The sequence below is a fragment of the Kryptolebias marmoratus genome, linkage group LG3 (assembly GCF_001649575.2).
Source record: "Kryptolebias marmoratus isolate JLee-2015 linkage group LG3, ASM164957v2, whole genome shotgun sequence".
Taxonomy (NCBI): domain Eukaryota; kingdom Metazoa; phylum Chordata; class Actinopteri; order Cyprinodontiformes; family Rivulidae; genus Kryptolebias; species Kryptolebias marmoratus.
The window spans coordinates 11768139-11781512 of NC_051432.1; the positions used below are offsets into that span (position 1 = coordinate 11768139).

At 41.3% G+C, this 13374-nt stretch overlaps 1 protein-coding gene across 2 annotated transcripts in view; it reads left to right on the plus strand.

Annotated features, from left to right (window-relative positions):
- Positions 1-9955: 9955 nt before the first annotated feature.
- The window catches only part of mxd4 (MAX dimerization protein 4), a 25489-nt gene continuing 22070 nt past the window's right edge, over positions 9956-13374 (plus strand). The window contains exons 1-2 of one of the 2 annotated variants that reach the window (XM_025006434.2): positions 9956-10211; positions 10677-10776. In XM_025006434.2, coding sequence (XP_024862202.1) covers positions 10148-10211; positions 10677-10776 — 164 coding nt within the window. In that variant the 5' untranslated portion in view covers positions 9956-10147. The remainder of the gene's footprint in view (positions 10212-10676; positions 10777-13374) is intronic. The other variant, XM_017420236.3, reaches the window with a different exon arrangement.

The following is a 13374-nucleotide window of genomic DNA, read 5'->3' on the forward strand; positions in this document are numbered from 1 at the left end:
TGAATCTTTGGCTTTACAAAAAAAAAAACAATCTTTGGGCCTTTTTAGTCAAAAACACAGACATCATGCTGTTTGAAAGTGATGAAAAGGCAATATAGATTTTGTTTTGACTTTCCTCAATCTTCTATAATAAAATCCTGATTTTCATTTTACTCAGGTCATTTTGTTTTTGTTTGAGGGTCAGATTAGCAATTCCACAAAAGCAAAGTGAAAAACATTGTTAACAATGCTCTACAGGTAAATAGAATGACTGCGTTAAATACTGGGCACTGAATAATGCAAACAGATATGTAAAGTGTGACTTATAATAGTGAATGTGTTCCCTTAAATTATCCAAAAAGTGTCAGACATTTAATCATTTTTGAATCAGTTTTATAATCAGCTGACATTTAGTCAGGCCATATAAGCACTGAAACCTCGCAAGCTGTTAGCACATCACATGTGCTGCTGAGACAAACATGACTGTATAAAACGTAACTAAGAAAGACGTGACAGTCAGGACAATAAAGTTGCACTTTGGAAAATGAAAGTAGAAATAATGTCTATAAAAGTACATCAAGAATTTTTACAAACACATTTTTTTTCTTTGTATTTTGAGCAAGTAACGTCACACTCGTGGCCTTGAAGCACAGTCATAATGTGGCACCAAAGGTCTGCTGACTCTTGTGTGTTTCTAGGTGCTGAAATATTTACCCTCAACAGCTTTTAAAGCAAGAAATGCAACAAATACAGCATTTAGTTAATGGATTTTTGACTTGAAAGTATGCCCAGGGTTCGATGTGAACACAGCTCGCCTCATCGCGTCGAACCATTTCGGGACAGTTCCTCTGTATTTTTGAAGGACGCCATTAACGCTGACACACAGGATGCTTCAGCCGGAGAGGTGATGAAACTTGCCCAGCGATTTACGTGCCTATCTGAGTCAGCGTTAACCCCTTCAACCACGTGGCATATTCTGCGGATGGAAAAATTTAGAACTGAAAGTGTGAGGTCTCATACAAGAAGAGTCAGGAGTCTGTTTTTCTCACCATGCACAACAAAGGATGTACCCTTTCTGAAAATGCCAACATAAGCAATTTGACCCTTGCTCCGTTTGAGCATTCATTCATTCAGTCACAAATTCATTCAGTCAATGTTTTAACCTGTTTTGTAATTTTCAGGTCTGTGGACAATTTGATTCAGTCTGAGTCAGCATTGACACAATCATTTTCTTATGAATGTTTTTTCAAGTCTGACTACGTCAGCATAGTCTCATCTATTTCAGCCTATCAGGCATCAAAACGTTCAGCTTGTTCAAGACAGTACAGCTATAACTTTTGGTATCTGTAGTTTTGGTAGTTTCAGTATATATACATATTTATATACAGTCTATTGGGACTGTTACATCTATCCCCACTGCTTTATTCTGTATCTTGTCGACCATCACAATGTCCGGTTGGTTAGCCATCACCTGTTTGTCCCACAGTATCTTAGCCCTGGTGTTAGATGGAGTTTCCTACGTTGACTGGGGGACTTCCAGTCCATACTCAGTACAGATGTTCCTGTACATTATTCCAGTCACTTGGTTATGGTGTTTCATGTATGCTTTGTCTGCCTGCATCTTATATCCCTCTATCATGTGCTAGACTGTCTCAGGGGCATCTTGGGTCCTGTCTTGTATATAGTCTGGCCTCTATTGCTCCTGTGCTGCCATGATTAGTGCCTCTGTGCTGTCCTTCAGTCCAGCCCTTTCTAGCCACTGGTAGGATTTGTCGATATCAGCCACTTCCTCAATCTGCTGGTGGTACATGCCGAGCAGGGGCTTGTCTTTCCATGAAGGTTCCTCTTTCTCCTCTTCCACACTGGGTTTCTGCTGCCTGAGACATTCACTTAGCAGATCATCACTGGGGGCTTTCTTCCTGATGTACTCCAGGATCTTGGTTGTTTCATCCTGTACAGTGGCTCTGATGGTCACTAGCCCTCTGCCTCCCTCCTTTCTCTGTGCATTGTGAGGAGCTTTTGTGTCTTGATGTCAGTGGCTTCTATCTCTTGTGTTCTGTTGATGTTATACAGTTTCAAGCACTCCAGTATCTGTGTGTTGGGCATCGAGTCATAGGCTTTCCTGTAGTCAATCCAGGCAGTGCACAGGTTTGTGTGTCTGGTCTTACCGTCTCAAGCTACAGTTCTGTCAACTAGTAGTTGGTGCTTGGCTCCCCTGGTATTGGTGCCAATTCCCTTCTGTGCACATTTTTCTAGCTGGATTTCTGGTCTTAGCTTTGCAAGAGGCTTGAACTCGTTTGTCTTCCTGGATCTGTTTCAGCTGTCACACAAAATATTTTGGCTTAATCTTTATTTGAGAAAGGTTTGTTCAAATCCAGTTGACAGTAAAAAAAACAACCTAAATGTGTCTGTGGACATTTGTTCTTTCTGCAGTCAAAATAGAGTAGAGTGGATGTAACAGAGCTGATTATACATGAAACTAAAATAGTGGAAAGCTGATTAAAGGCGTGACCTTTGGCCCAAAGGATGTTAGAGAGGATGTGGGAGGGGGGGGCAACAAGATGGTAGCAGTCAGTAAACAATCAATGTAAACAAGATAAACAATTTCCTACATCTGCAGTCTGACTTCCTGTGTCACTTTTCCTTTGCTGCTGAGCAATCGCACCGATGCCACTTCAGCTGTCGCAGGGCTGCAGTTTTTAACAAGCACGTTCCCTAAATAAAGAGATGCATATCGCATATATGCATATATGCAGTGTTTTAGACTAGGCTCATGTTTTAGCAAGAAATGCCAACGTAATAGTACGTGTTGTGAATGACTCTCAGCTACAGCTGCACTAAATTTTTGCACAATATCTGTAAAACCGACTGATTTGTAGCCATCTTTGTGTTTTACATTACCGCCATAATTTCACCTTTTGGCAGCAGGCAATGAGAATATCAAGTTCAACAGGCGGGAAAAGGTTGCGGCGAGGCACTTTAGACATTTGCCGTGCGGAGCAGCTTTATGGTGGATAAATTATCACAAGACACACATTAAACCTCATTAGACCATCCTGCCTAGTGGGTGCAGTTGGAAAAACATCAGATAATTAACAAATAAACGACAATGACCGACCGTTGTTGGCTTGTTTGTTTCTCCTAAGCTCTCATGGCTCTGCTGCTGCTGCAAACTATTAACTGTTCAGGACGTATTTATGACCCGTAAGTCTGACTCGAATGAAATGAAAGTGGCAGAGAAGCCTTGTGTAAAAAAAAAAAAAAAAAAAAAAAAAAAAAAAAATCAAAAAAAAAAAAAAAAAAAAAAAAAAAAAAAAAAAAAAAAAAAAAAAAAAAAAAAAAAANCAGCTGCAGCTCAGTAACATACTGAAAGAATTATCTTTATTTCCTGAGAACAGGAGTTTGATTGAAGGACTGCCACTCTGAGACCGCCTGTTGGGGGGCGGGGGGCAGGGGGCGGGGGGCTGAACGAGGAAAACATGTGTGGCAGATGTTTCGTTTGCTTCAGCCACAGCCCTTCTGTCAGAGCTCAGACCCAGTGAGGCTAAAAATCCGGTTCTCAGGAGAGGTAAACGCTGTTTAAACGTGCTGATAATTTTAGCAGATGATACATTCTGCTTTTAGAGAAGTTCCAGGTATGACATCTACTCGCACTTGAGCTTCACAAGTTCTTATCTTACATTGTTTTGGTAAGCCTTGGACGCGGTACACGTAAGTGGCACTTTAAAAGAAACACAAAGTACGTCAAAACTTTGAACTGCTGTACGCCACATCTCAGCTGCCACTGCTTTATGAGCCTTATAACGTCACACTGAGCATCCTGACTTTTTCAGCCTTGCAACCAAGCTAAATATCAAATAAATTAAACCGTTTAGATTGTTTATGCACACTATATAAAACACCATTTTAATCTGGCTAAAGCAGTGGTGCCTAATCCTGGTCCTGGAGGGCCACTATCCTACATGTTTTAGTTGTTTCTCTGCTCTTCAGCAGGTCTTCACGTTCTGCAGAAGCCTGTTAATCACTCATTTATTCATATCAGGTGTGTGGCAGCAGAGAAACATCTAAATCCTGCAGGATAGAGGTCCTCCAGGACCAGGACTTGACACTACTGGGCTAAAGGGAGGTTGAGAAGAAGCCTCAAACATTAAAGTGACAGTTTAGATGTTATGAAGTGCTCGAGAGTTATGAACCATTAGAATTATATCTATTGTAGATAACTCTTTGAAGGATCTCAGTTCGGAGAAACATAGTTTATGTATAACTGAACTGATGAGCTAGTGGCTAGTCCAAGCAGGTGGATATTTACATACAACCCCAGTTCTAAACAAACTGATATATTGTGTAAAACATAATTAAAAACAGAATGTAATGATTTGCAAATCTCATAATTGTCGTATTTTATTTAAAGTGGAATATAGTAAATATATAAAACTGCCATTTTTGGATTAAAACAAAGTTCATTTTGAATTTTATGGCAGCAGCACATCTCAGAAAGGTTGGGACAGGGGCAATAAAAGGCTGTACAAGTAAGTTGTACAGATAAGAAACAGCTGGATGAGCGTTTAGCAACTAATTTGGTTAATTAGCATCAGGTCACTCAAAGTCTATACTGGATGTCTGTGATCTTCAGCCCTCTTTATCCCTCCTGTGGCCTTCAGGTCAATTTGACCCAAAGTTATAAGTTCTCTACCTCTCTCTATCTCTTTCTCTTTTGAGGGCTTCAGAAGAGTTAAAAAAACGGTCTGATTCTGTTCTGGACATCACTGTATGGGCTCAGGAACACTTTAATAGATCATTGTCTGTAAACACAGCTCTCTGTGCCGTCCACAAATGTTGCTTCAGGCTCTATTATGCAAAAAAAGAAGCCATATATGAAAATCATCCAGAACCACTGGTATCTTCTCTGAGTCAAAGCTCATTTCAAACGGACTGAGGTAAAGTGGAAAACTGTTCTGTGGACAAACAAATCAAAATTTTGAAATTCGTTTTGGAAACCATGAAGGCCACATCCTCACTAAACAGCAGAGGGACCATCCTGCCTGTTATTAGCGCACGGGTCAAAAGCCGGCCTCTCTGATGGTATGGGGGTGCATTAGTGCCTGTGGTAGGAGCAGCTCACACATCTGAAAAGGCACCATCATCCATGACACCATCCATGACATGAGATCCAAGTTGATCCTCACAGAGTGTGCCATCGTTAAAACAAACAAACAATCAACTTCATTTATTGTTAGCTTTTATTTCAATAATTTATGTGCAAGGTTTAAAGGGCTGCAGAGCAGACTGTGGTGTGCTATGCAACTCCTGGTGGTATGATAGTATTTATGTCAAAGACAGAGAAAATAAAGAGGTTGAGGTGAATATTTGAGAAGTTTGCAGTCTTACCATTAGCTGAATAAACTTAAACACTTCATTATAAGGTCAATAAAAAAAAGGTTTTATGCTCACAAGCAAAACAAGTAGCAATGGATAATTTGTTTACTGTACAGCAACTACTAAACAACATGCATTAAAATGAAAATCCTTTCTGATAACATTCACAAGTCTCTCTCGATCTTATGACATACATTTCTCAAACCCGTCATAATACTTTTACAGTTAGAACAACTTTGGTCACTGTTGATCAATGGCATGAACGTAATTCGTTGGAAGCAGTCTGTGGCTAGCATGTCACAATGTTTCTGGATAAGATGGACAGTAAACATGTGAAAAAACCATAGATGCAGAGAGGAAACAATAGTCATTTGGTTGCACAGGCCTGAGGCGATGTGCAGCACAAGGCCTGAGCCTCTATGATCAGACAGCATGCAGATTTTTAGTCTATAAATAGACAAATGAGGCAGAACGAACGAAGCCTATTTCATTTTAAATGATAAAAACGGATGGTTGGTACAGTGATGCACTGGTAAGGAGCAGAGCTGGCATTTCTTGAAGGAATACGTATCACCCACCATCTTTTATAACAGGGTTTTAAACTGAGATCACCTTGTGTTGAGAAATGACAGAGTTATTAGTCACAGTATCCACTGGGGACAATGCTCCGCTACCAGCACACCAAATTTAAGCTCAGTATCTGTAAAATTGGATGAGTTGTCCTCATTTTTGTGTTTCCTAAGGTCAGTTGGCTGTGTTGGCCATCTTGAAATAGGTTGAACCCAAGAGCTAATCAGTTGTAGATGTACAGCCAAGGATTAATTTCTGACATTTTCATTGAAATTTGCTCAGTGACCCATGAGATATTTTTGAGATCCTGTACAGAAAAAACAAACACGGGCAAAAACACTGTTGTTCTGTTTTCGACCCTCATTGGTGGGCGATACAACTGTGGTGCAAGTGATGAAACACACGAGACTAGGGCGATTACATGATTTTTATTTCAAATATAACACTCCAAAAGTCACGTAGCTAAGGGAACGGGATCACAACAAGCTGTTTCTCCTTTTCATCAACTGCATGGTGTGTCCCAGTGAAAGGAACAATGCAAAAAGAACATGCAAAACACAAGCATGAAAATAAATACCAGACACAGGATATCTGGCTAGGACAATGATGCCATTGATCATATTTCATTTTTTTTTTTTATGCATTTTTTTTTTTTTGGTTGGTTTTGCAGAATTTACGTTCGAATGAGTAAACAGCACGACCGCATCGCTTCCTGTGGCTGAAAAATTAGAATAAATGCAGCAGCAGCAAAAGCCACATCTTTCTGCTGAAGTGGACTTCAGCAGAGGAAACAGAACTTCTATAGCAGAAGTGACAGCAAGCTCGAGGAGATGAAGGCCTGCTTACGTAAAAGATCCTTTCAGGGGTCAAGATCAGCTTCTTTTACTCGGGGGGGGAGGTTTGCTCTGTGGTGTCAAACAAACACCCGACCTGAAGAGACACACACCTCCTTTGACTCCATCAACCTGTGGCTTTTTTTTAAGCCACAGCGAAAATGGTTTTGCTCGTGTCTGTGTGCGTACCTCCCTGTTAGCAAAATATCTCACGAACTACTGGATGCGTTTTAGTGAAACTCACAGAAAGTAATCACCGAATGATCATACCCAGCTGATTAATATCTGGAGTCAACGTGATTCAAGATGGCAGCGACAGCCGACCGACTTTGTAAAAAAAGCACCCAGAAATGGTTCTAACTCAGTCGGTTTTACAGATACTGAAGCTAAAATTTGATGTGGTAGTAGCTGAGCCTGATCCCCAACATGTATTCTGATCGGAACATCTCACAATATAAGATTGTGCAGAATGCTACCTTCAGGATTTGACCAAAACGGCTACGAGAGATGACTGTAAGACAATCTTGGCCTAAAAACTGTATCGTTAATATGCATTCCCTCAAGGAAGGCTGGGCCTTTTATTGCAATCGGAGCTGAGCTGCATTTGAACAGGAGTTGTGCAGCAGTGCATCAGTATCCTCACATATGTGGGCTCACGACAAATGTTTTGCAACTTCTCCATCACTGCCCCTCAAGGAAAAAGTTGTGAGGTGCAACACAAAGACATAAAAAGTCTGGCTCATCAAGAGAAAAGAAAACAGCAGCTTAGCTGTTGTGAAACAATTACATTTTACTGTATGTTTGACGGTATTCTCACTATGACTCCACGATGGCTGCACAGGTTCAAACCAGGATGCTCTGAGGCCAATATGGTATCTTGTTTACTGTATTCTTGTACCACTACATAGGCAGCAAGGTGAATAACACGGGACCTCCTCAAGTAAGTCATCGTGTTTCTCTGAGCTGCACAAAGCAAGCGTTTCCTCTTTTCTGCTGTGTTCATCGTGAACTGAAAATGCATTGGGAGGTGGTATGGCCTTGTTGGCGAGCAGCTCTGGCTCCTAAATAAGTAAAAAAAAAAACAGTAACACAGCACAACATAGGCACTATATTCGTTATAGCTCTTTGCATTACACTCCAAATAAATTGATAAGAAGCATCAAAATGTGCACTTTGTTACTTAGATGGTGCTGAATTTAAGTTATGGAAAATAGCAGACAGACATGAGCTAATCTGCAGCCTTAGCTGCATCTGAATGTGCTTTCTGCATGGCTTCAGCTCGATGAACCAAATACAAGCTCAATTTTTGTAAAGGCCAGATGATCTCAAATCACCTGCGTCCTGGAAAATATCTGCACCGTCGAGTGGACTGAAAATAGATGAAGCTCTCCTTAAGGTAAAGAAATAGTGCTTGTAGCTGCACAGACATGAGCGAGACAAAAATGTCTTTGAAAGGTTTTTTTTTTTTAATAAATATATACAAATAGATGAAGTCTGTACAATGTTACTGTCAATCATAAATGACCATCTTTGTTGGTGTGGCTTCTTCTGCCAATACAGCTTCACACGTTTTAGGTAGCTTTTTAGTTTGCATATCACACTTGCTCACATTACCAAAACTGACAGCTACACAAAACTGAACCTTAAAATGCAGGAAATGCTATCTGCAGTGACGGCAGTGCAAGCGCAGACCATGTTATTGAGAAAGCACGGTTGCAGCGGTGGTCCTCAGGGGACATTTTCCTCATCCTTTGCAACGAAAGTCACTTCCTCATTGCGATGCATTTGTGACTCCTTCAGAGTTGCAGGCCAGCTCTAACATCTGGCTGCAAGCATTACAAGCTGCCTGCCTACACAGCAAACCACATTTGCACGCCCTGTTGAGATACTCATAACTCTTCCAGAGCTCCGGCAAGCCTGACACCTTGCTCACGCTCACTTGGAGCTGGATCCAAAGGGATTTCCCTCCATCGAATGAAGGTTCAGGTTCACAGCCACAACTGCAGACACCTGCCACGTGATCTGGACTTCAGGCGGGCTTGAGTCATGAACTATGGCTGTGTTTACACCTCCTACGGTCAATAAAATTCGTGCTAACGTTGTGCCCATTTCAAATATTTGGGCCAAGAAAAAGAAAAACCTGTCACATCTTTTCAGATTTGCTCCTTGGCATTTATAACGTTAAATGCTATAGTTTATTACATACATTTCTTTCAGTTAGATTTTTAGTTTTTTCATTCATAATTATCAAATTAACTTTTCCTGCTATAATTCTCCCATGACAACCAGATTTGACAAGATTTCCCCAAGGCTTAGAAATAAGAGATGTGGAGAATTCACAAAAATATGGATGAAAAGACAACCTAAAGCCATTATTTATCTGGCACGAAGCTTCAAACTCAGAAACATGTAAATGTCCTCTATAAAAGAAAAAAAGAAGAAAAAAACGTACCAAAGTGACTTCTTAGAGAACATATCCTGCACCTATTTAAACCTTGCAATAAAATTACATTTAATTCTTAATGCTTAATTTGTTTTAAAATCAAAACGCACTGTTTGGCACTTGGATTTGAAATTTTAAGGACAAAAATTAAGACTTCAATTGCAAAATTAACTCTTCTTCTAGTTGTTTTGTAAGAATCTTTTAAAAATAGTGTAACTTTACTATTTCACTGCACATTTCTTAGTTAAATGCAACCACATCTGTCGGCTTTATTTTTTATTTTTGTTCATATCTGGTACAATCATCTCTGTTTTTTTATATATTGAATCGAAAATGAGCACAAAACACGAATACAGTCACTGTCACACTCATATGAGAAATACCTGACGTAGGTATAACACCAGAGAGAGGGTAAAAAAAAATCCTAAATGACTCAATGAATGCAGTTTAACGCAGAAGCATACTTGAGGAACTTCATCTCATTTGGCAACCAAAACACCCAAGTTCAACGTCAACACACGCCCAGAGTTTCCTCCAGCCAATCAGAGGCGTCCTCTTTGAGCGCAGGACCAATAAGTTGCGAGGTAGGCGGTCCTCCCGGGCTGTTGCTAGGGCACGTCCCTGATGACTTAACGCGGCTCGGCCAATGAAATCGCGCCGTAGAGATTCATTGGCTTGGATACACCCAAGAGGCCGGCCGTGCTCTTTTCCCATTGGTCAGAGGCGCGGTCACTCAACTTCCTGAGTTAGCTGCTTTATTGTAGTTTTGGAGTCGCCAAGACTCAGAAGTGAACATAGCAGCGCACATACATCGCTCTAAAACATTTTATTTTATTTTATTTTATTTTATTTTATTTTATTTTTTCGTTTCCATTCCAGTACTTTATGAATTGTACAGTTGTGTAAATAGAGTGTTTCTAATTTTATAAACGAGACATCGAAGAAGATGGAACTCAATTCGCTTCTAATTCTGCTGGAGGCTGCAGAGTATTTGGAGAGAAGAGACAGAGGTATTTAAAGCTAACCTGACAGCATTCGGGGCTCTTTTTTTATTCTATTGTAGTTTTTGTTGTTGTTGTTGAACTGGGATGGTGGTGCTTGGTTTAATGTCGTGTTTTGACATGCCCTGCCACAGTGCAGGTATGATGTCACTTCTTCCTCAGTGGGACACAGACGAGACCAGGCGATGATGGGAACTGGACCCATTTGGAGCCCGGACTTAATCGCTGACCCCCTTTTACTATTTAAAGTGTATTTACGATGTGTGGCCCCTCTCGATTCGTGGAAGTGTGGCACTGAAAATATTTGGGCTGTGATGGTAGATGGTTTGACCAGCCTTGTTTACAGCACAAGACCCTGAACGCATCAGTGACTGTTTTTTGTTTGTTTGTTTGTTTTAAAATTATTACTATTCCTGCTGAGCTGTCATGTGTCGTTTTGTTGTGCTTATTTGTCTTCGCTTCGTGTGTCAACAGAGGCAGAGCACGGTTATGCGTCTGTTTTACCGTACAGCAACGACTTTTCCCGAAAGAAAACGAAACCCACGCCGATTTCCAGAAAATCTCCGAACAATAGGTAAATATGCGTCTTGTTTGTGTGTGCGTGCCTGTGTGTGTGTGTCAGCTCGTTTAAACTCCCCTCTCCCAGCTTCAGTCAGTGCTGTCAGCGCTCCCAGGGCTGGTCTGGGATCAGTGTTTTGATCTCCCCAATCAACAGTGCCACGCGTACACTGTCAACTCCGCTGCCTCCGCTCAGTCCTCCTGTTTCTGTTCTCCTCCCGGTGCAGGGAGGAGGAGGAGGAGGAGGAAAAGGAGGGGGGCAAAACAAAACAAAACAAACAAACAAAACAAAAAAGCACCCGACACGCATTTAACCTTTCGTTTTTACAGCCCCGTCCGTCTCTACCTTTCACGAAAAAAAACAAAAAACTTTTGTTTTGTTGTTGTTGTTGTTGTTGTTGTTGTTGTTGTTGTTGTTTTCTTGAGGCGGAGCCCTGTTTTCTTTGGTGTGTCTGGATGCTTAAACGAAAGTCCCATGGAAGGAAAGAGGGGTCGCGTTTCAGAAGCAGCACTCCTTTCTCCCACACTCCCAGAGAGCACGTGAAGGCCTCACTGTTGCTTGATTAAAACGGGCAGCTTCTGGTCGAGCCTTGTTGTTGTTGTTGTTGTTGTTTTAATTACGATACCCTCACTGACCTCATTAGTTGTTTTTTTTTTTACAGCTAGACACTGACATGCCATAAATGCAGGTTTCTCTTTCGGTTCAGGTGCGCTTTATGGTTTCCAGAGCAGGGGTTAAAGGTCATTTAAAAGGCAATCAAACAGTTTAAAGAAAATCTGAACTACAGCGACCGGTGCAGACCGGTGAGTTTCCCAGGCGTGCCGACGTGTGGTTCTGTAAAATGCGGGCACGCGCTCAAGGTAAACAAAGCCGAATCCGCCGGAAACCTTGTGGCGAGCTGGAGTCAGGTGACCGACCTGCATCGTAACAGCCGCAGTCTGAGGAGGCAAACATGGTGTTTAGGTGAAAAATACAAGCATAAATCTGTGAAATGCAAAAGAAAGAATGAATGACACGACTGTAGGATGAAGCATGGAGGTGGAGCTCCGTAAAGACATTTGAACACACGCGGCGTTTGCAAAAAAAAACAAAACCTTGAGCTAGTTTGGCAAGTTTAAGGTTTCATCTCTGATCCAACTCTCGGAACGTTTGTATCTCCAAACTTCATTTCCCTCTAGTCCGTGCTTTTAAATCTGTCCCATTTTAGACAGGTTTCTAAAACAATCTTCATTTCTTTACTTAACAAACCGGAGCGTAAAGACAGACCAACACATCGAAATCGTTTCCAAGCGAGCTCTTCCTCGGACATCGCCATCGCTGGCTCATTTTCAGTCGCTTCGGCTGTTTCCACAGCTAAACAGACACGTGGCAGTGGGGGGTCCGCTCACAAACTTTGCTTACAAATGTATTAATTTAAGGACACGTTACCCTTTGGTATCATAAAACAAGATTGTTTGTTTAATTCTCTTTTAGACCAGTCACTGGACTTTGCAATTAGTAGATATAAAAAGACATCATTGATTATCTTGGAGTAGCACACCGAAACTAAAAGTGATAACAAAAAAAACAGAATTCAGGAATTTTTCTTGTGCTGTTGTCATACAGAAAAGGCTGCAGCGAGGCCTTTAGGGAACTGCCCTCAGACTGTGGTTACTTATGTTCCAGCTGATATTACGAACCGAGAACATCACAGTCACCGCTAAACTCGCGCTTAATTTTCTTTCTTCTGATTTATTTTTAATAGCTCAAGTCATATATTTTCTGTCAGTTGAAAGCAGAGTAAACAAAAAAACAAAACAAAAAGAGATTGTTCACCAGAGTGTGAGGCGACACCTTCTCGTTTCTTGCTTTTTATACAAACAAACTTCCCCAAAAACGTTCAGCTTACTGTCTTTAAGTGTACACAAACAAACAAACAAACAAATCCAGCTGCTAGTCTGTCACGTTTGAAATGCTGCGCTAAAAAAAAAGAAGGTTGGGATGGGAGGTTTAAAATGGTCGTGGCTCAACTTTGAACTGACTGACAAATGAATAAGGTGAGTAATCCTTCGAGCTGTAGTTGCTAAAAACGGAATTGACACACCAGACGGTCCTTCCCCTTTTTGTTTCGTCTCCCTGTCCAACGAATCGATTGAATCAGCGCTGGGACACGCCCTCGCCCGTGCGTCCGGATCTGGGCGCATTTGTAATCCGCGGAAATATGTGAGCGTTTGCCCAGGGCTGTTTGATACCGTGGCTGGAATGATGAATCCCTTTTTTTTTTTTTTTTTTTTTTTTTTTTAACCTGGTCGGTCTAGGAAGTGATGTCACAGCGCTGAGTCTAAAAAGTGTCCGGTTAAAGTGGATGTTGAAGCACACTTAGGCGTGTCAACCCAAGTGTTTCAACGCGGACGAAGTGCTTTCCACATTCCTTTTAATCCAGACAAAGAAATGAACTTGTTAAGTAATTATATGTGTGTAAAGGAAGCGCGTGTGTGTGTGTGCCCGCAGGGTGTGGTGGCTCTAACGAACACCTATGTCACGAGGCAAACGCTTTCTCCTCCGTGTTGTTTGGGACCGACCTCAGGGCGAACGTCCCGACTCCCTTTCTGTTTTCCGGCAGCTTTTTTTTTT